The sequence below is a fragment of the Anopheles bellator genome, chromosome 2 (genome assembly GCF_943735745.2).
Source record: "Anopheles bellator chromosome 2, idAnoBellAS_SP24_06.2, whole genome shotgun sequence".
Lineage (NCBI taxonomy): Eukaryota > Metazoa > Arthropoda > Insecta > Diptera > Culicidae > Anopheles > Anopheles bellator.
Window position 1 is genome coordinate 55,113,900 of NC_071286.1, and position 23,181 is coordinate 55,137,080.

Sequence of the window (23,181 nt, forward strand, 5' to 3'; positions counted from 1 at the left end):
AATATCGCCGCATAAAGGATCAAATCAAATTGTCAGATTTTCAGATTTTGAGAATCTTAGATTCTGAGAAAGCGAATACAGGACAGTTGAGATAGGACAGACAGGGGCTCCCATACAAAATCTAGGTCATTTTCAGTAAAACTCGGATAGTTTTCGAGCAATTTGACCCACATTCAATTGGTGGGAGTTTAGGCATGTATCCATCGGGAGTCGAGAAGGGAAATGGATTGAATACACCAGGAAGCCCCATCGTCTTGAACGGATTAGCAATGAGATGTGAGAAGGGAACCCGATCGGATACGTCTGAAGTCATCCACAACATCCTCACAGGAAGTCCGATCCTCTGAAACGACGGATCTTCGAGTAATGATATTGGACTCCCAACGATCACGCACCGGAGCCAGTTGAACAGTGTGCGTTTCAATTCTATCTCAAGCGTGGCGACGCACGTCGGGAAACGTCGTGAAAATATTTTCATTCATTTCAATATTCAGTGAACGTATTGAACGTGAAAATATTTTCATCCATTTCAATATTCATGAACGTATCAAATGAGTCGTAAAAAGCAAGCAGCGTATCCAAAAACACATTACAAATGTAATTTGCTAGGCAATGCGAGGCAATAAAATTCGAGCAGTTTCTCTAACAATATTTTAGCAACGACACGTGACCGCTCGAAAACAGTGTCTCGGTTAATCTGTTGGTTTGGTGTCTTCGCTGACGATTGCCCGGTGAAAACTCCAGCGATATTGTCGTTTGATTTTGAAAGCCGCCCGTTTACTAACGATGAGTTAAATTAACAAACTGGCAAAGTTCTTTTAGCTAATAGCATATGTATGAAAAGATCGATATGAAAAGATAATCGAAAGGAAAAGAAGGTTTCGGATGATAACTGTTTTACTTTTCCAAAGTGCTATAATCAATTGATAAGTTTTATTTTGTCTGTTTTTGATTTCAAACTACATGTAAGAGATGATGTCATGCAAATATGTACAGCATTCAAATAGCGCGTATCGCGTGAATAAAGTCCATCCAATTACATAAGTGTGTATTCATATTTTAACACCCTCGCTGGGAGGTGAATTCTGCTGCAGACGACGTAGATCAGTAGAAGGGGTTTTACTTTGTACACGAAATGGATGTTCCGAAAGACGTGCCCCTATGTTGGCAACAACATTCAGTGTGGTTACGTTTTGCGTTGGCCACAAACGTATGCCTTCTTCACCGTTCATCGGACACGGGTCAGTGCGGGCGTGTCGAAGCAAATGTTTGAAATGTTTGAGTGCATCGTGTTAACACACACGCTTGAAGTAAGATTCCGCTCTTATCATCTATCTCAACCTGCATATCACCTGCCCTTCGCTATGCTGCAGAATGCTGCTTCCACCTGCCATCCGCGTGTTCCGGCATATGATATCGAGTTCCTTCCGTTTCGTTATCCTTTTATCACAGTCACACATTTAAAAACTGACCATTCACTGATATATAGTGGTACACGCGATCGGCTGACTGGATACGAAGGATGCTGCTTCAAAGCCTATCCGAGTTTTCCCTGCTTTTCAGGATCAGCTGGCTGACCGGCTGCAAGTGGATTGCTTTGCATAACTCACTTAACACACTAGAGACCATTCTTAAGCTTATACAAAATGTGGCACTGCAGTCTCTCTCTCCATCGGCTCGTAATCTACGGAAGCTGACAAGCACCAATGGATGCCTGATGGATGGACACTATCTTAGCATAGTTAAAACCCTCTAGAGCTGTCATGACTGACTTACGAAGTGAAGAGTGTACGCGCGTGTGTCACTATCGGCTACTTTGCGCAAGGGGACGACCATTTCAAAACGGGTTGTTCGGGGGTGCACTTGGACAAACCATGCCTCTTTTCTCCATTCGTCACTGTCCTTTGCTCGCTCCGAGTTTGAGAATAAACTCTGCCTGCCCGGTGCTTATTACGGTGCCCGGTGTTTGACCGGGGCCGTGACGAATGCCTGGAGGCTGAAGTAGCGCGGCGTATCGTTGGTGGTGACGCTCGTCACGTGGTTAAACTGGCACGGTTGCGAGATTTGCGATTTCGGCGGCAGCACGATCGGTTTGGCACGTTTCTGCGTTTTGCGCTTCCGGCCCGGGGCCGACAGGGCGATGTTTTCCGGGTTGCTGGTCAGTTCCTCCACGCGCACCCACATCTCCCGTGCGGCCTGGTTCGAGTCGAAGCTGAACCCGATCACCTTGCGATGATCTGTAACGGAAGCAAACAGACGACGGTGAGTAAGCTGCTGAGTTCCACGTGAGACCGAGCTACGTACCTGCCGATAGACACATGGTGTGGAAGGCCGCGGCCGCCACCTTGTAGTCGGACAAGTTATCGATGGTGTCCTTCCAGAGTGCGAAGCAGGTGCCACGCTCGGCCAGGACGAACGTGACGCGCGGGGTGCAGCGCGATCGGGTGCTGCCCTTGTCGTGCAGCAGCACCGGGATTCCGGTAAACACCAGACGCCAGTCCTCCTTCCCGACGCGCTCGTACAGGTTGGCCAGCGAGGAGCTAACGTACACCTGAAAGAAGACGAAATCGAAGTTTGTTAACACACACCCGCAGACTGGAAATAGGATACGCCTTCAGAGCACTTGTCCCAACCCTATGCGTTCGAAGGAAGCCATCGTGTCGGGAAGAGAATTTGTTTTGCAATTCAGATTCAGAAAGAGCTTTGTTGTCTACCTTGCCGTCGTCGTCTCGGCCCAGCAACATATGTAAGCATCCGGTCGTAACACCTCGCGACCTGACCTGTCCTTAGGACGCGCCCCGCATGGGCGACGACTCTTGATTATCGGTGATGAAGTGGCCCCCAGATGGCTGCTGCCGGGGCGTTAAACTTGGCAAAGTTTATGCAAAATGTGTTTGATAAAGTTTACCCATTTTGACCCTCTTTTACGGGGCTCTTTATTTGCCGCGCTACGCCGTTCGTTCGGGGTTCGGGCCACGTGAGCGTTACGGTGTGTTTTCTTTTCATTCCAGCGAGACGAGCATATTTTTTTATGTGCTTGAAACTCGGTACGGCACACCTTCTCCGAGGGCTTCGTTTGATGCTAATAAGTTCCCGGTTTTTTACGGTGCCTCTTTCGGAAGAGAGCTCGTCGTAATGGTATTCAAGGTAAAACTATTTTTCTTCACCGCAAGGAAGTGTAAATGAATTGCTTCTGGTTGCGGCTGCCCGCGACGAGATTCATTAGATCGAAGTATGCGGGCGAGAAGCGCAAAAAAACTCACCGCAGCACCGCAGACCGCGCAACGAATGGGTCCATTGGGCACCATTACGAGGATACGTCCGAGGGCAGACGAATGAAAATTTGCCGTCGCCAGAATGTCCAGGGTTGTTCCTTTCCATGCTGCCCGTGCCGCAAGTTCCAGCGAATGGTGATGAAATCTTAGACCGCGTCAGACGCTACATGGCTTGAGAATGAGCGAACCACGCAAATTGGACGTCTTACACTCGAAACCCAGTGCTGAAAATTCTTAGATCAAAGTTCTTCCCAACCGAACTCGGGACGGAACTTTCGCAAGGAACTTAGAACATATTGTAACATTTGGCGAAAACGTGATGTCGTGACTAAAAATGCTTAAATCAACCTCACATGTAGCGAAAACTGTGTACTTTTGTTTTGCACTTTTGACGATCTTGTAATTTAACAAATAATTGTAATAATGTAATAATGTTTTTCAATATATTTTGAATTTATCATTTATCGTTGATCGCGATCCACATTCACCGTTTATCCCGGTTTTAGTGCGTCACGCTATTGTTTATTATTGCAGGGGAATTAGTACAGTCCACTACGAAAAAAAAATGCAGTTTATCAGCTTTGGCAGTGAACCGTAAACATGCCCCGCGTTGTTAGGTATTAAAATTAAAAATTAGTTTATTTTGATATTTGTTTTTGTGAGCTTGACTTCTATGATTAACCCAAGCAAACATTTCTATGTACCAGGAATGTCTGGTCTTTTGTGAACCAGTTACAAAATGCCATACGAAACATATTATCCTAATGAATTTTGACTTGTTAGGACGTCTAGGACGTTAATTTGTTAGAAACCAGAGAATGTCGATACGTGTTTGGATCACGAACTCTACTAATTAATATTCCATTGTATGTTTAACAGCATTAGTAATAAGATTTTTGGCAAAAAAATTATATCGAATGATGACTATCCATTAAAAGGTCGATTCTATGTTTGATACGCGATCAGTTGTCATGCCGATTGCATAACTTGGGGCGTTTAAGTACTTGGAAATATGGAAAAAGAGGCTAATTTATTATTTCTGAACGCGTGTATTAGAGTAAAAAGTTTTGCGTTTGATCGAACCACCTGGAAAACAAACCAACAAGTTAACAAAAATCTATAGATTCACCAGTTGAAAGCCAAGCCAGTGTTTGGGCTTGGGATTCCAATTCCAAAACCAATTTTAAACCAAGTTTTCATTGCCAAGTTGACAATCCGACTTCTCAACTTCCGACTTCATTGTCCTTCGTTAAATTTGTGTGGTACCCATTTTTGGAGCTTCTAGATCCTTCTCATTGGTTTCAAACGATAGCAAATTGCACCAGAATGGTAATTGTCGTTCAGATCGAAATCACTACTTTTTATGATTAATGCTAAATTTTATAATTTCAATTCATAAAACTTGCCAATGTCGTAGGGTTTTACTTTGAAAAAATGAGATATTTTCAAGTGCTATAATTTGTTCCACACTGTCTGATGCAAAACAATGTCGCGATGGAAAAAATTGTAACGGTAAGGTGTTAGTCTTATAAAATAAGAAATTAATAATAACTATTAATGAGCAATTTTACTGACTATACCGTTATTGCTTATTTGATTTAAGCTTCTTATAAATTCTCCAAATAAAGAGTCACCGAATGCTTTGGTTTAAAATGTGGGCTTCGGCCCACACAGTTTCTTTACACCTCATTACATTCGTCCCAATCTTTACATAATACAAAATGGGCAGAATTACGAAAAAAGTCATCGAACATGCATGCAAATGACAACCGCAAGAGGCACAGTAAATTGTGAAGAGTGATTTTTTGCATTTTCAACACAATTTGCCTTAAACCTTAACAGAGACAGATAAAGAGAGAGAGAGAGAGACAATGAGGCCACCGAAATCGCCTGATTGGTTTTTTTTCGATCTCGTTCCCAATGGCATTTTGCGCACAATCAATTGCTTATTCCGCTTATTTCTTTGGCCATTTTTTGTGTTGTGCTTTTTTCCCGTGAGGTACTTTTCATAAGATTTCACTCACAGCCCCGAACCGGGAGTGCTTTTGTGCTTTTCGGGCACGGTGAGGCACGGGGCCCAGGGTGGTGTTATCTTCTGCATTCAACGATCATCATCTTTACTTATCATGCACCAGCACCGGCGGACGGTCCCCCGTGGACTGTTTCGTGTCGCCCCAAATTGGGATGAGCGGCCCCATGTTTTGCTTTATGCTGCCGTACGCCCCAAAGTGCGCACGGTTCGGAGACACTATCGATCATCGGACACCCCCCGTACCCAAAAAACGTGCGCGAAACGCGAATAAAAACGCTCCTCGAAGATGAGCATCAAGTGCGCCACGCCAGCCGCGCCATCTGCCAGTCGAAGCCACCAATCATCATTACCGGATGATAACTTTTCGATTTAAGATGCAAAATCACGCTCTCTTTGTTGTGGCCGGCCATTTTGCGCCGTTTCTTGTTTCTTCTTCGCCTTTTCGCTGGTTCGACGCTTTTTTTTTCGCTCCTTTCTCTGGTACTCGAAGATCCTGCACCATACACGCCAGGGGTGCAAATTGACAAGGTCCCTGCGAGGACCGTCGGTTTTGGGCAGAGTGTGTCATAAACCAAGCCCAAAACATATTTCGCATTTAGGACGTAAATCTTTCCCCCGAGGCCGAGGGCCCACCAACTGTTCACGGGGAGCCCAAAAAGACACTCCACAAGATGCGATGCCCCCCATCATAACGGACATGACGTCCCTGGGACAGCGAAACAAAACCTTGCTGGAGGGAAAAATGGGACAAACTTTTTTGTGCTGACTTTAGCCCTCGTTTTGTCCCCATTTCGGTATTGGCTTTGGCACCGCCAGACGTCGAAGATCATGGCGTAACGGCCACGTGGTTCGCCTCACTCCCGTCATCACGCGATTCCAGATGATACTGATGACGGTGAGATGAGAGCAGAATATCCGCCGGTCACGTTGGTCGTCGCCGTCAATCCTGGAAGGTTGAGGGGCGAAAAAAGTTCATCCATTGCCTGAGCTGCAACAGATGGCAGTTCTCGAACTCCCATGACTGGCTGTAAAGCATCGTCGTCAGCATCTCCTGTCCTGATGGCGGTTCCCAGAAGTCAGCGAATGGCGACCCCAAAATCAAACACTCTCTTTGTCGAAGTCGCATCGCACATCGCAGCAAATCAGAAATGCCAAACGTGACCCAAAGACAGCGCGCCGCCTGACTCACGAAGTTGCGCTAATAATTGTCGCTAATTTCGCGCGCGGACTGAAGCGACTTCCTCTAATGGGCTTCACTCACACACCCGCACTTTAAGGGGTGCTTTGAGCGACTCAATGACTCACAGGCGCTCACTGTTGGCTTTGGCTCTATTTGTTGACATTTCAGTTCGCCATGGCTTAGGCTTCGTTTCCGGCCCACTCGCTGGTCGCGGTTTGACGCATCATTTCTTTTCTTAAATGACGTGCGCCGGCCACCCTTGGGTGGGCTTGGGGGATGGCCTGGGGTAAAATAGGGGGCATCGTGCCTTGGCTGAGATGAGCCACACCGACATCCCTAATACCGCACTGCGAAAGGTGACTTGTGACTGCGAAAGGTTCTCAGATTAACGAACGATGATGCCGGAATCACATTCTAATAGTCCGTAGGTAGTTAATTTTGCGGTAAGCTAATGCTCAATAGACATAATGGAAGCTGTCCAATCGTCAAATATCACTCTGAGCAATCGAGCAGAGATTTTATTTTGGCCTTTTGATTTATTTGAGGAATAATGTTCCCGGTGAATTGGTTGACTTACATCAAAGAAGTTGGATAAAACCAAATAAGCACGGTTCCAAAAAACGCCTTCGGGAACTTATATTAAAGGTTCCGACTTTGGTCTGCACAACAATTAGCTGGAAAACGGATCGAAGCGTCATGGCTCATTAAAAAGCGATTAATCTTATTGGAAGCAGAAAAACCTAAGGCTGCAGCATCCTCGCATCCATCATCGGGACAAACCAGTATCCAATTCTGAAAAAAATTGTACTGGATCCAACAAGTTACTAATAAATACCACCCGGTTCCTTCTTCTGAGGTTTAACAAACATGTAACTGGAGAGCTTTCAACATTCTAGGTGATCCATGTACTGTTTGGATTCCGAAAATGGGGTGCAAAATATCGATTGTGGCTGCCCGTCCGGTTGAAACCAAATGTCGTTCACGTTTTTAGCTTCAATTTTACATTCCTCTTCATTTTCGAAAAAGGAATTCATTTTCATTTTCGCAGAAAAACGCCCCAAATAAGTCAGTTTCGCTTATTAACATAACCACAGAGATGGAAATGATCTTCGCACAGTATGAGTTGAAGACTCACCACTTTAAAGCGTCCCATTTTGTGAATGTTAAAGTTTTCACTAAATGTTTACAATTTCTAGAATGAAGTTTAACGTTCCAAAATGCAAACACTTGATGGATCACCGTTGATATGCTTCGTTAACCGCCATAAAGATGCAGGTCGAAAGATAATCCGTGTCCGTGGCTGTATCGAGCCTGTTTAAATTAACTCACTGATTTTAGCAAAAGTCGTACTCATAGTTGTTCTGAGTTGATCACTTCTCTGTTGAGGATAACTTTAAAGAATCCAACTGAGGGACACTCGGGAGCCGATCCCTGGAGCACCAATTAATAGAAGGGAATTAACACACGTTGGCTGTCAAGGACGCCTGTCGATGCATCGATTTGCATTCGGCAAACTTTGTGCTTTGTGCACTTCACTGCCCTTTAGGATCATCTTTACCCCGAGCCCGCCGTCGCCCAGCACCGATTGGATTGGAATTTCATTTAAAACGAATCCCCACCTTGAAGCTCCGACCGGGAACTGCCGCTCTGTCACTCGCCCCGCCGCAACAAATAAACATGTCAATCCCCGGTGCCTTACCTCGGTGCCGAGTCCACTGAAGAAGCTTTCGATCTGGCCCCGCTCGTAGTCCGTGATGATGCCACTGTCCAGGCTGATGAGGTCGTGCTTGCTGTACTCGAGCTCCTCGTCATCCTCCGGCTCGTCGCCGACGTCCTCCTGCGTGTAGCTCGCGTCCGGCGACGGGATGTGGCCACCGAGCCCGGCCACCGGCAGCGGGCGGACGTGGCCAAGGTGCTGCTGCAGGGACGACTGCTGCTGGTGTTGAAGATGTTGTTCGTGAGTGGCGGCGTTCGTGCGATGAAGATGATGTTGTTGCTGATGATGATGTTGGTGAAGAAGGTGGTGATGATGGTGTTGGTGGTGGTGGTGGTGCTGGTGATGCGAATGGTGGTGCAGCTGCAGCGGGTGTGCCTGCGGGTCACTACTGCCGTCCAGGGACCACTCCTGCATTACCTCGCAGATCTCCGACGCCGACCCGTCGGAGCTGTCGCTCGATTTGCTCGACGAGCTCGACGGGGCCGAGCCGCCACTGTGGTCACTCACTGACTCCAACCGGTGCCGCTGGAGGTGTGTCATCTGCAAAAAAACGAAAGCGAAAAAACCCAACATTAGACACTGAGCCTCTTGAGAGAGTCACGTCACAGTTTAATTTACATGCGACGGCTTTGGCAGTAGTTTTCTCATCGTTCAAGACGTTCTCTGGCTGGACCTTCACTAAACCCGCAGTCCGCGAGCCATACGGCGATCTGTCGCTCGGTGTGGCGTAGACGTGACTGGGTCTGGGTGTACTTAATGGCGTCGTGCAAGTGACAGAGTTTATCGGCGGTGCATGCGATAAGAATCGAGCGCCGGCCCGAGCGAACAAATCTGTACGATATAATTGCACTTATGATTCCGCGAGTTTGTGTGCGTTTCCTGGGAAAAGGAATGATTGGTCCTGTGGGCTTCTCGGACACCGCCAGTCTCGGTTGGAAGATCCTTTTGGAACACTGAAAAAACAACCTGAATGGAGCATATTCCATAACCATAACATTGATTTAAACCTTATCTTCTGCAGAGTTTTACAGATAAGGTGAGTTCCCACAAAGGCCACCTCACTATAATGTCGAGCTCAATATTGGCTGTTGACTTTTGTGAAGCGTTCGTTGGTGAGCAAAATGCTTACCACTCTCCGGATAGATTAGATAAAGTCGCCTTATGATGTGAGCTCCCCTTTTTGTCAACACAAGCCCTCTCCACACTACTCACAACCGTTGGCGATCCGTGACATCATATCGTGTGCTCAGAGGTGTGTGTGGCCGACATCCGACGTTCTCTAAAAGGGTTCTCTAGTCGCGCGAAAGTGACCACCTCTACACTTTAAAGCAGAGCGCAAGCATGAAGAAGAAAGAAACGGAAGCGTTTTCGATGCGCTACAGGGCACAGGTCCGCCATCCAATCTGCAGCAGGTCGCACTGTTTGCCCTAGTTAGCTGATCGTTCAGAATAAAGTGGCCAGTTACGCTCGGTGACACGGGCGAAACAGCCAGGAAAGTTGCTCCGTGTAGCCGGACGATGAAGCAACAGCACCACAATCCTTTGCTCCCTATGTTATCCTTCCCAGCGAAACACGGTTGCGTGTTGGGTCGCTCGTAGAGAAAGAAAACGAAATGATTAATCAACCGAATCTAGGACAAACCCATCAACGGGCGAGGCGGGTTCTTCGAAACCGAGCGATTTTGCGTCGGTCCGGTGTCTGCTTCGTCCAGGACGTCCAGGACCAGCGGATAGCCCAGTCCAGGCGATGTAGCGATCACCGAAATCAAGCGTCAAACGAAGACTTTCTGCGAGTGACGCCTCGATGTCTTCATTCGCTACGACGCTGGATCTACCGGGCTGGAAGTAATGTTCCGGGGAGAGTTTTCTTGGATGGATGCACGTCCAGAGTTTCTGCGCACATATGTTTATTTCATGAAACTCTCTGGTAGCTTCATTTTCTTTCCGGGAACCACTGTTTGGTGGCCGACGCAAAAAAACACGCGGAAGCAATTTTAGCTGCGCTGGCTGCGCTTTCGCACCGAAAAGGGGTCCAACCATCCCATTGCCCAGGGAATTGCTTTCACATGACGAACGATTTCCATCCATCATCCCCCAACACATGTCCCGGTGTTGTATCCGCGGCAAAGCGAAATCGACGACGACGACGGTACTTCACGCGTCCTACGCGACGAAATGCGTCTTCATTTCTGTTGGCACATAATTATTTTACGGAGCGCACCGAGGCTGACTAATGGCTCCCGAGATGAATGTTTAAATGTTTTGAATCAAAATTAATTTGCGGCCACCGGGATGGGAACGGGTGGTTTGCCTTTCACCAAACACCAATCGTTGCGAAGGTGCAAACACAACTCTCCGTGTCAAAGTTCCAGTTGACATGCTTCAGGTTTTGGGCCCGGTGGGCCTTTAGCAGCCTTTGCCAGAAGCAGAGTTATAGCATATGTTGAACTCTGAGTATAAATGTATTCCAGGACTGTCGAAGTGTTTTCTTGCCGTTAGTTGACTGCTATGGGGCCGGTTTATTTTTAGTGTCTTTTTTGGCAAATAAAATTAAGTGAAAAGGTTACAAAGAAATCAAAACGACGAAAAACGAGTCCCCAAGATTAAGGGTTTTTCATATTCCACTAACACAGAATTTTTATATATCTTCTGTACAGCAAAAGCCACTGATCGAACTGAAAGTTCAAAATTATATAAACTTCAGCAGCATTTTAATTTAAATTAATTTTCCCCATAAGCCACAGGAATCATTGGACTCCGACTCCCATTAGTGGGCGAAACATTGTTTAACAGCCTCGGCCCAGCAGACCAACAGCGTTCATTTGCATTAATTAATGGAAAAGAGCCATTACTTAATGCGTGCGGCCCTTTTTGTTGCGCCCCGACGCTGTAAAGCCATCATCGGCAGACGCCCATCGGCGGATGGGATAAATTTGATTAATTGCCCTCCAGCGTACAGAAGCCCTCGCCAGCCTTCGCCAGAGTGCTGGGGAGCAGTGTCCGTGCGTTGTCTGATGATTGTTTCAATCCCCAGACGACGACAGCGCGGGAACTCAATTGCTTGCGTGCTCCTTTTATCGCCGCGCACGCCCAAGTGCATTCGTCTTACGCGGCTGACCGCAGTCGGCGGTTCCTCTGTAGCCCTGCTGTTGTAGCCCTCACTATCTTCAACGATGTGTCACTCTTCATACGGGTGGCCTCCATCGGGCTCGGTGGGCGACTCTCGGAGACAGAAGCCCATCGTCACGACACCGTGGATTAGCCTAATTCAATTGTCTCCGACTTCTTAGGTGGTCGTCTTTACGTGGGCCCTTCAGCCCACCAAGGCGTAGAGCCTTGCAAAACCCATTCGGAAATTAATTTTACCAAATTTGCATCGGAACGGAAAATGGATCGGAGCGCCGGCGCTAATAAGTGTCACCCGCGTGGTGTCGATAGACTGTCGGCGTTATGCTAATCCACCCGAAGATTGATGATGGCCAAAGGTTTTCGGGAGGAAGTTTTCTCGAGTAACGCGGCGCGGTTACTTCTCTGCCTTTCATGCGGAACGTGGGCCCAAGGAAAACAGGCAAGATGAGCAGGATATCGCGCGTAAAAGCGCAAAAGTGTTGCCAGCCAACGCCAGCGAAGGATTTCCCTCGGCGGGGCGATAACTTAATTAAATCTTTCCCTCCCTTGAGACCGTGGAACGAGCCCAGTCCTTGCCCAGAGACACCCTGATCCTTGATCAAACGATAGCCCACGAGCGCGACACCTGGACCAACTTTTTGCTGGACTTTCCCGCGGAGCTGTTGAAAGCAGTTGAATTGAAATGGGACACGGGGTAAAAAAACGGTCTCGCCGTCCGGCCAGTTTCCGGACTTCCGGTCCTGACAGCGGCACGTTGCACCGTGCATCCTCTGCACGCCTTCTCGGTCAGATCTGGCTCAGGCTGCTCCGCTCCAAGAGTGTGCTGAAACGCCATCGAAGCGCTGGGGCTGAGCAATTCAATTACCATCCGCAGACAAACATACACACAGCGAGCTCCAATTCAGCAAATGGCTCACCGTATGCAGTCACGCAACGCTAGAGTCGGAGCCGCCACTTTCGACACTCCGCGAATTCTCCGTCTGGCAATCACTCTTCCGCTTCGCCTGGAACGCCGCGCACACAGAGACGGCAGAGGCGCCTTTCAACACAACCTGAGGTCTGTCTGGGTGTCGAAAAAAACACAAACACAAAACCTTCGGTTTGGTGCAACTGGGCCAAAAAGGCAGCGCAACACTATTGCTTCCGACAGAGTTTCGATACAATCTGAACCGACGGCCACCACAAACAATACACGGTTGTGGCACGAAATTCATTGCCGTCACAGCCTCCTGGCCAGGTGGGCCAGAAAAAGGACCCTTTGGGAAGATTGGGATAGAGAAAGAAAGGACACTCAAAAAAGTGTTCCTTTAAAAAAAACCAGTGTTCTTCAACACTGTCCGGTCTATTCCGGATTTCGCATCCCTTACGAACTCCATTTACTAGACTGTTCAATAAGTTCGTAGCTTCGATGAGAAAAACACAATTTTATGTTTCGAAATACACTTTATTATTTAGCTTTGTACTAAATCTCTTTCAGTCAATCGACGATTTTCCGATACGATATCCTGCATTTTTCTACTATTTTAGGCGTTGTGTCTGTTTTTTTTAAAACGTTTTCGAGATGGATCGTCTTGAACGCTAGTACGACCATGTTGTAAATCAGAAACCCTCTCTTCAACCCCCTAATTGAAGGCGAAGAGTCCTCATACACTTTCAACATTAGTCCAAAGATTTTCTTCGCTGTTAAACCATTCAAAATCAAAAATTAAATCACTACACGCTACTTGATTTTTTCCATTGTAAAAAAAACTGTGACTCGTCGATATTAAATGTCCTATAAAAACAGAATTAAGCGATCGATTGAAATGAAACTTCACATACGTTCAAACGAAGAGTGTACCAACATTACAAAATAAAATTAAACTTGTAGCAGCACCGTCTGTTCGGCCGAATACGTAGCTACAAAGTCGCGGCTACGAGCTTATTGAACAGCCCAGTAGCTCGCTGACCACTCCTGGTTCCGGTTGTGGAACGTGGCTTTTTGTAAAAAATGTCACTGTCTCTCAACCTATCAACTGTTATGCGGTCCCCCGTGAGTGGGAAATTCCTTGTTTAATCTACTTAATGGCCACTTGATTGTTGCGTAATGGAAAGGCCGCGCGAAGGATAATTGAAAGCCACATCAATGGTCACTGGTCGATCACACACTCAAAACAGATCGCACATTTTTATGGTCGCAACATTTATTGTGCCATCCGTGAGTTTGCATACATTAATTGGTTCCGGGCAACGGCGGAGAACCGGAAGCTCCCGAAAACCCCGCCCGTTATCAATCACGTGTAGTGCCATGGAATATTTTTAATATTACTGCAACAGTGTCGGGTCTCGAGGATAAGCCCCGAGCACGACGAATTAATTTTCCATTTTGCGGTAATCACATCACGATCATCACGGGGGGTACTCTCTGTCCAATCGGCAGGCCTTTTGAGCTGCTGGAGATCCGCTCCATCAAAGGATAATGAATGTTTGAAGTGCCATGCTGTTAGTCACGTCCGCCACGTTGCAACTGCTCCAGAGATTTCAGCTCGAGCGTCTTGCCCCAAAATCGGAATCAATGCCAAATCTGCACCACGAGAAGAAACCCCGTCTGCTTCGCGATGCGAAATTGTTTCGTGACTTCCCTAGCAAACACGGATACCGGAAGTGACAATCGGAAGAAGAAAATTCATTTTAGCTTTCGAACGCAAAACGACAAAACAAAAAAAAACTGGTAGTAATTTACTTGCCTCGAATTAAACACTTTAAAACACCATTACCTTCCACAGACGATGGCAACTTGGGGACGTGCCTCCGGGACGTGCTCCGAGTGGCTCCCGGGAGGAGTATCGAACCTTCCCTATTTCCCCATGGACACCGGGGGGTCCAAATGGCCCAAAGTTCTCGCCTTCGGTCGGGTTGCCGGATGGTGTTGAAAAATTAAGTCACAAACGTGCCGTTCCGCAGAGAGTGCGAATACATGTTGACGGCAGCGGCACTTTTCGTGAACGACCAACTTTCCAACGGGAACTCTCCAAATGGAAACTCCAAAGCTCCAGCACAGGGGCAAAAAAGTGTCACTTCCTATCTACGTCTCCACATGCAAAGCAAGTGCTTCGAGCAACTCGTTCAAACGGTTGGACCGATGCTTTGGGAGGACATTTTGCATGAATTGATGGAGTACGGTCGATTGCTCGACCCCCCTTTTGTCAATCGAATGACACTTTCCGGTACAATTGGGAGCTGGACGAAAAGGCCCGCGTGCTAAATGTTCCCGAAATTAATAATAAAGTGCGATCCCCGCCATCCAGGCGAAGGAGTTTCACTCAGCAATCTCCTGCGATCTTTATCCTGTGCGCCTGAGTTTTTAATTTCATTTTTGCCATTCCCCGACGAGACTCGGGGCTAATGAACGGTGAAGAGATCGAACACCGATAGGAGCAACGTTGCTCTACAACGCGGACCGGACCAGCTCGCCTCGCAAACGCAAACAAACCGTAATATGGAAGTGTAATTAAATGTATGCGCCCTGCCGTTACCGTCGAAGTTTAATGCAGTTAATTTCGCGCACCGACCACGGCGCGGCAGACCAACCGTCGTCGTCGTCGGAGCAGCCGCAGGCGTAATCGCCAAGACGATGGTCCACAGATTTCCACCACCAACTTTTCCGACCAACGAGCACTCCGCGGCGAACGAAGCTCGGAATTTACTCCTCCGGCCAGGACAGCTTGACAGTTATGGAACCCCCACCGGGGGTTTGCGGAGGCCAATCTTGCTACTTGTCCTGGGGCCACACCAGCCAGCCAGTCAGCCAGGTAGCGCCCCGGGGCCAGGAAGCCAGCGTACTGGCAAATGTAATTAGCGCACGTTATCCACGCCTTGTCGCCTTTCCGTTTTGCCGACCGTGCCGACGTGCAGCAGAGTCTTTTCTGTGTTCGTTCCTGAACGCCGAAGATGTGCTGGCCAAAAAGGCAAACGGGAAGCCTTTTTTCGGCCACGGCCACCAACGAAAGTTCTATTGCGACTGAGCCAACAGCGGCATGTTATGGGTCGCATAATGGGAAGTTATGGCATTGGACGTTCGGCGCATCGAAAGGGACTTTAATAATTAGCTCCGCGGTGTCTTGCATTTTCGGGCTTTGTTTGCAACAACATCGTACAAATTACTGGGCTGGGATGTGATTTATTAAGTGTGATTAAGTTGTTTGAACTTTTGGCGTGAGAAATGTGCTAGTGAAATAGGAATTGCTACAGAATGTAGCATTACATTGTTCTTTGGATCAATATATTCAATCGCTGCTTCAAAAGTACATGCTGATATATCAAATTCTGTCAAATAAGTACCGAGTATTTTAAATCTTCCCGCTGTAAATTTCGGAAAATTGCACCAAAATATTTGACACTCATGCAATATTGAAATATAGCCCAAAAATCGTTGGGTCGAATCATGCAATATTATTATGCAATTTTTCCATGCAAGCTTCGCAACCAAGATTGTATACAACATTGCACACAACATCCACTTTCCTAAACTTGCATGCAACGTTGCATGCATGTTTTGTGAATCAAAACTTGCATACAAGTCAATGGTTGTGCTACTTGCCAGTCGATCCTGCTCCCCTGTTCAAAATTAGAATTTTTTTGGTTTTTTAAAATATATATATTTATATCGATTTTTGTCCAAAACTACTGAACCAATCAGTGTGAAATTTGGCACAGCGTAATTTTGTGACACCGTTTTGTGACATTTTGTGACAGTTAGACCCTCCCACACCTCCGCGAAGGGGGGCTCCCATTCAAACGTAATATAAAATTCTGTATAATTCTGATTATTTACGAACAAATCGAACCAAATTCATCGAGAGGAAGTTTTGCAATGTATCCAACGTGAAGCGAGAGGGGCCGAGCCGATCAGATATGTCACCAGGAAGTCGGATCCTCTGAAACACCGGATCATCGAGAAATGACAATGAAATGAGGCGTGGCGAAGGGCGTCGGAAACTGCTAGTAATATGATAAAAAAGGAATAAATAGAACATGAGTAAAATTCTCACTTACTGCCTTATCTCAACTAGTGCCCTGCTGTAGACAATCAACATGCCCACCAATAGACGCAGCGCCCAAAGGTAGGCAACGGAAATTCCACAAAATTACCTTTACGCAGGAACACGATATGTGCTCCTATTGTTTCGGTTGCGGTTTCGAATTCGAGAAGCTACCAAATTAATAAACTGGAGTTGCGGTTCCAATGAGGCTCGTTTGGTGTGCTTATTTGACAATGATCCTGCTGAACCCATTTGCCTACACCCAAAAGTTCTAGCGAATGGCCGATAACATTAACAGAAGCAAAATTATGCTTCGCATCACAAACAGCCTCAGGTGTTCAGGTTCAGGTTGTGGACACGGCTCTATTGTGGGGGTGACGTATTCGGTTGCCCCTTTTCTTTATCGGTTCATCGATTGCTGCCGGTTTATTAGCCGGAGTCTACGGATCGGATCGAACCCCGACACGCTTCGGTGCCGGAGTGCCCGGTTCATCGATTTGATTTCGATAATGGACTCAAAGCACTGCGCCACCGAACACACAGGAGTTCGGTTTGGGGGCCATTCCGCAACGCAACACATTAGCATTGATTGATATGTACCCCTGTGTCCAGATTTGGCCGCCGTCCGTTCGCCGATTGTGACGCAGAGTCGGCTGCTGAGTCGGCAAAAAAGAAGCCACTCCGGTCCGGGGATGGGAATCTGAATCGGACGTAGGCAAAGTGGTGGTCCCGAAACGAGACGCCCTGACCCGACCGACATCATCGGAAAACCATAAATTATGTCAAGGTTTGGCCTGGCGATGGTGAGGTCTTATCAGGAAGTGCGGTGTCTATTTTGGGGGTGGCCGCCACAACAGGGGTCTCTGTTGCTTCTCCGTCCGGCTCTTTTTCGATAGCTAATTGAACGATGCTCCGGTTAGTGTGTTTGACAAGCGTTGTTTTCTCTCTCGCTGCGGGTTCGATTCTGCTGGGCACTCCTACAGCTCCCGCGGCCGATATCAGTTTGACCTAAGTTGGCCTAAATTCGGCACCGTAACAACCGGTGCACCGTCAATAAAGCACTCAAGGCAGGTCTGAGGTCTATCCCATCGGTCGCTAATCAACGGGCGCCACAATGACACAGTTCCCACATAGAGCATAACGGGCGCCTCCCCTCGTGGTAATAAATAGAAAACAATGCACCAGAGAACTCTAGTCCTATTGGTTACGCGCGCCCAGCCCAAACTGCACCCTGGTGGCCTGCTTCGATGACCTCACTTTTGCGTTCTTCCTGCGGAGTCCCACACTTCCGTGTTCCGTGTATTGTGCGGACGACGAGACGGAGTCCCAGTTTGACTTGGCAGCCACAACACTGATTGTCGGAGGATTCTCTTCGACTATCGATGTGGTGATCCAACCATCCCAGATTAACCGGGCACCGGGCTACGCTTCCGATTCTTCACCCGTGGGAGTGCTGTTGATAAATTAGCATATAATAAAACAACATTAAACTACCGTGTGGCCACAAAATTTCCCTCGTTTATGCTTTCGGTGCGTGTGAGGCTGTTGCGTGTGGCTAACGCCGACCCACCGTTGATCCGGAGGTGCCGGAAGCAGGTCAAGCGTTACCTCCCTTCAAAAAGGTGCGGCGTACCTTCACCGACCTCCACCGCGCTCAACATGACACACTGGCCCGGGACAGCCGGGTTTTAGTACCGGAAGTCCGGAAAGGTTAGTGGTGGAACCCCGGGTGGGGGGTGCTTCGGGCTAACTAAGCATATTTCCCCTTGATCTGTGCAAGTTTTCCACTTTCCACACATTCCCGCCAAACGCTCTCACCGAAAAAAGCCCGACTGGGGCCAATGAAGAACTGCTGCTGCGTACCTTTTCCCCGGGCGGTGGCCTGCCATGCGGTTATCACATATCATGGAAATTTATGCTCATGAATAATTTGACCGCGACCCCAGCCACCGGAGTGTTGAAGTTGCGGTTTGTGGCTCCGTTGACTCTTGTTTAGGAGTTTAGTGGAGTGTGTCGGTTCGCTTGGAGGGTGCATCGAGTGAATGCAAGTCAGCACCACCGGACTCCCCGAGAAACCTCGACTTCCCTCGCCGGAAGTTGACACATTTTTGGTTTGTGTTTCGTTTGTGATTTTTCCTGCCAAAGCTCTCCGGGCGTTTGCGGTGCGGTGTTCGGCTGGGAAAAGTGCAACACAAGCAGCAGGTTGAGATGGGGATGCGGCCCGTGCGTTTGACACATTTATGTGTTTGACATACTCGGAACCGGTGCCGGAACTGCCAGGCGGGGGGTTAGCACTACGATTTACGTTTATTATCGTTATTAGTCACGTGTGGTGTGGTGCCGCCACCGCCACCATCAGTGGGTAAGTTATGGAAATTTCGAAACAACGGCATCGTCTACCGGGCCACCCGGGAGAGGTCCTTCTTGAGCTTTAAATTAGCAGAAAGAAACGGTTGTTTCCAAATTGTCTGGTTGATGTAGCGAAGAAGAGATAAAATATCGTATACAAGGAGCTTTGGGGTGCCATATTTTAAGAACACGACTATTATTATCAGCTAACTTAACTAACGGGTATTTTACCAGTAACACAAAATAGTGAGTAATTCCTGTCAGGAGATAAATTGCTAATTTTGGTTTATTTCTGTTCCCTATTAAATATTAAATTTCTTGATAGACTAGGTTCAGTTTAGTCTAGTTAGCCTTAGTCTTTAGTATATATAAATAGTCTAATTAGTCTAAATACTGGAATTTGACTAGCTATTCACAAAGATAACGCCTGGCAAAGGCGTGGTTCAGAGACTCCGTGTTTCGAGTTCAGCACTTATATAATGATCCAAATCGTTAGCTAGCTTTTGACGAAAGGCACGTTTCGTATCCGTTGTTTCATTTGCGGTTACGTAAGAGTTTCAAGAAGTTTTGCTATTTGTTCTTGAAAAATATTGTCTAAAAACCAACCTATTCAACAACTTTGGCTTAGCTAATGTTTTCATTTTCCTTTAATGCTTTTTATGCACTTGTGTTTTTCTTTGCCATTTCTTTTCTCTTAACCTATGTTTTTGATTAATCCTTAGTAAAACTCTAAATAATTTTCAAAATTATGGTAAAGTCAAAGGTCAGCTTATAAAGCAAATATAACCTACATTTAAAGACTTTACGATTGCCATATTTTGCCGGAAAAAAAAATTAATCGAGATTTTTACTTCTTTCCAACGTTTTTATGGAATAAACAATGGCCGTGGCAAGATTAAATAGGTTAAATTTTATGCAATCAATAGGAAGTAGATGCTCGTTTGCCGGGCCTGTTCCTATTTTATTTGTTGAGTTTGGATATTTTTACAACGTATTAAACTTTCAAACCAACAATTCGCTTTTAGATTAATTGGAATTTCAATGTACTTCCACTTTTGTGGGAACAAATCAAAGCATTTTCGACCTTTACCCAATCTCGATTCCGATCAAAGCTACTTCCCACACGTACAGCGAACTCTCCGGTGTAACTTCGTAACATTCTAATGCAATTACGTTGTCAAGTCACAAATAGATTAGCCGCAGGATGCTTGCCTGTCCCAAGAGAGAGAGTGAGAGTGGATTTCTTCACCTGCTGTGCCGAGACCTGCGGCATCGTCTTCGGAAAGTGAGCCTTCACCGGGAACTGGGACAAATTTGTTGGTCTACGCTAATGATAAAAGTTCCCCTAGGAAGCGGAGCCAGTGTTTCCGGTGGCCAGGCCATTCTGACCCACTCGGTGGTTCCGAAGAACCGTGGAGAGTATGCTAATGATTCCACCCGGGCAAGCGAGGTGCTGGCCAAGACTAAGCAGAGAAGTGGCCGCTGCCCTATGTCACTAGTCTCGGCAAGCGGCATCAACCTGCAGCACGTCGGTGGGGACGTGTAATGAGTGTACATGAAAACGTAATGACCACACCGGTGTGTACCTCGAACCGTGCTGCACTTTAACGTCCACCAGGGGAGGAAAGATAACGGGCACGGTTCATAATATTTGCCAAGGTGCCTCTCTGAACCTTGTTTATGGTATCGCCGGTGCCCCAGAATGGTGCCTATGGACATTGGCCGGCCGGCCGCAGGAAAAGGTCCTTTACTGTCCGACTTTCTCTCCCTTCTATTCTATCTGCCCCCCCCCCGATTATGCTCTACGGACGTCGTGTGTTGGAACAGTTGCAGGTCAACGGCGGACACACAGGAGACCGGCATCGAAGATATCGGCAGCAGAGTGCTAATGCCTCTTTTGCGGCGTGGAAGTGTACTTCCGAGCCGCCCGCTACGCCAAGGTAGTTCCGGAATTTCTAATAACATTCCATCGGAGGTCCGGAGGTCATCGGTCCGCTGTGTTGTCGGACAAACACCTGGGAGAGGAGGATGGTACGTCGTGTGGTTCGTGTGGCTTCGAGGGGAATGTCATAAATTAATGCACCAATTGGATAACACCGGAATCAGTGCCTCTTGATGTCCGTACGAGATTATGGGGGCCGGCGGTGTCCATTAATGAAGTTCTAGCATAGTTCGGACGTACTGAAACATACACAGCTTTGCAAGCCGTACCGTGGGCCCAAGTAATGGAGGAAACCTGATGAAAATAATATTGTTTCCAGGGAAAGCCCCCAGAGGGGCCGATCGAGGAACATGATAATACAGACGACGAGATGTTTGCGCAAATGTTCTACGCGGCTATGCGGCTATGCGTCGTCGGGTTGGACTATGTTTGTTCTGCCGTGCTCCGAGGGCACACCAAGCTCGGGCAATTTATCTTGTGCGTCAGGACACGATGAAATGTCTTGTTACTTCAATTAGCTCATGGCAGCTGAAATTTGGCTTGAAATTTGGTTTTCAAATTTGGCTTGCTCCCTGAGCTGTTCTCAAGCGGTTCAACGTTCGTCGACCAATATAATGCATCCGTTCAATATTCATTAGCTTCAGGCTCCTCAGTCCCGGTAAAATTGTTGCCATTCAAATCGAATTCATTATCACAACTGGAGGTACATTTTTAAATAGGTTCTTAGAAAGTTAGTGAGATGTTGGCGATCATGTTATTAGGCTTTTGCTAAATTAGCGAGAACATTTATGTAAAGAAACGGTCCTCATTTTTGAAGCTCACTTATGGTTATTGAAAATTAAGAAACCCGACAGCTAGAGACCAATAACAATGTGAAAGGAATTAATCTTACCGACTCTCCCAAGGCGCCTGAAAATTCCGCTTTGTCTCACAACAAGCAGCTACTTGAGGCCACAGTCACGTGTTAATTATGACTGATCGCGCCCAGGGCTGCTCAAAAATGCAGAGAAATACTTTTCTCTTAAATAACAACCACCACCGGGAAGATGGGCTGCTCCGGCGTGTCCCGGCGCATCGCGTCACTTTCATCGAACCCGATCTTCGTGGCCCGTTCGAGGCATTTCGGAACTACACTATCGGAATCGGCTTACGTCAGCACTAATCTTCCGTTCCCCCTCGCGGGATATGCTTTCCTGCATACGATTACGAGATTGCGACCCACCGAAAACCCCTTACGTCACGTGATAGCTCTTTTCTGTTTTATTAACTTTCCATATTCCACCGGCCACCGAAAATCGGATACCGAACTCCCGGGACCAGGGTGTTTCCCGGTGGCCATTCGGTTCCCATCGAGCGCCCATCGCGGGTGTGAACATTGAATAATCTCTCTATATGGTAATGTCCGAAACTATCGCTGGCAACCTCCTCTGTTTTTTGTGCATTCTGTTTTCGGAGCTTTCAGGCAAACTTCAACGGATCGGTTCACGGTCCCGTAATCTGGACGAGGATGAACAAAGGTATTTTATGTTTATAACGCAGATTCAGTGACGCATATTTTTGTCGAACAAATTGACACATTTCCATGCGACTCATAAGCGCTGCGCTTCACGCTATCAGATCCGTTCGGTAATAGGCGCAAAGATCGGAGAAAAGCTTTCCGATCGCAACGCATCACGTAACCCGGTTGGGGGTATTTTATTCACGTTTCGTACGATGGCCACCGGCTGATAGTGATGATCTCGATTAAGGGACCAACCCCTCGTCATGACGATGGAAACAAGTTTGGCCGTTTCGGCTTATCCGTCCATCGGCGCTCGCTGGTTTAAACCGCTCATTTTGCAATTGAACTTCAGTACCGATTGCTCAACCTACTAATGTTGGCCATAATTCGCCGTTCTCGTAACCAGTCGCGGTTATTGGGCGAAATTGTCGTAACGAAGTTGCTCTTACGAGCTGTTCCCGAGCTTCGAGACCACCGGGACGGGTGCGTTAGGTGTTTCTTGAAAACTTTAAATTTCGAAACCATAACTTCCGCTCAGGCTTCTATTAACCAGACGAAGACGCGGCCAGGCAAACCGGATGATTAAGCAACCGCGCACAGGGTCACAACCCAACTACCTGATCGGAAACCGGTGAGTTGCTTGTGGAATCAACCCACCGATTAGGTATCGGTTTCCCCCGAGGGCTCGCAGACAAATATTTTCTCCCACTTTATTACATCGCAGCCTGACTGACCTTTAGCGAAGGAGAAACCGAAGGGACCTTGGTGGCCCTTGCCATGAGTCGAAGTTTGTGTTTCGAGATTTTCACCGCAATCGAAACACACTTTCGAATCTGGTATCCTTCCCCCGGGGGCATTGAGAGATCCGAGCCCCATCGTTTAGGGCGACGGGCGTCGGATTCCTGCCAAACTGTCGCTGGCTGACCACCGTTGGCCGGAAATTCACTGCCATGCCGATTGGGTTTATAGCGACCCGTGGGTAATTGGATCATTGCCGGCAATTAAAATAGCTACAATTTCTTGGTGCATTTCTTTT

At 47.3% G+C, this 23,181-nt stretch overlaps 1 protein-coding gene across 3 annotated transcripts in view; it reads right to left on the reverse strand.

Annotated features, from left to right (window-relative positions):
* Window positions 1-1,236: 1,236 nt before the first annotated feature.
* Window positions 1,237-23,181, reverse strand: part of LOC131208824 (uncharacterized) — a 56,825-nt gene continuing 34,880 nt past the window's right edge. The window contains exons 1-5 of one of the 3 annotated variants that reach the window (XM_058201727.1): window positions 8,823-8,938; window positions 8,622-8,744; window positions 8,187-8,420; window positions 2,305-2,551; window positions 1,237-2,237 (exon numbers count right to left, since the gene is read on the reverse strand). In XM_058201727.1, coding sequence (XP_058057710.1) covers window positions 1,951-2,237; window positions 2,305-2,551; window positions 8,187-8,420; window positions 8,622-8,744; window positions 8,823-8,852 — 921 coding nt within the window. In that variant the 5' untranslated portion in view covers window positions 8,853-8,938 and the 3' untranslated portion in view covers window positions 1,237-1,950. Of the gene's footprint in view, window positions 2,238-2,304; window positions 2,552-8,186; window positions 8,745-8,822; window positions 8,939-23,181 lie in introns of those variants that run through there. The other 2 variants (XM_058201725.1, XM_058201726.1) reach the window with 2 other exon arrangements.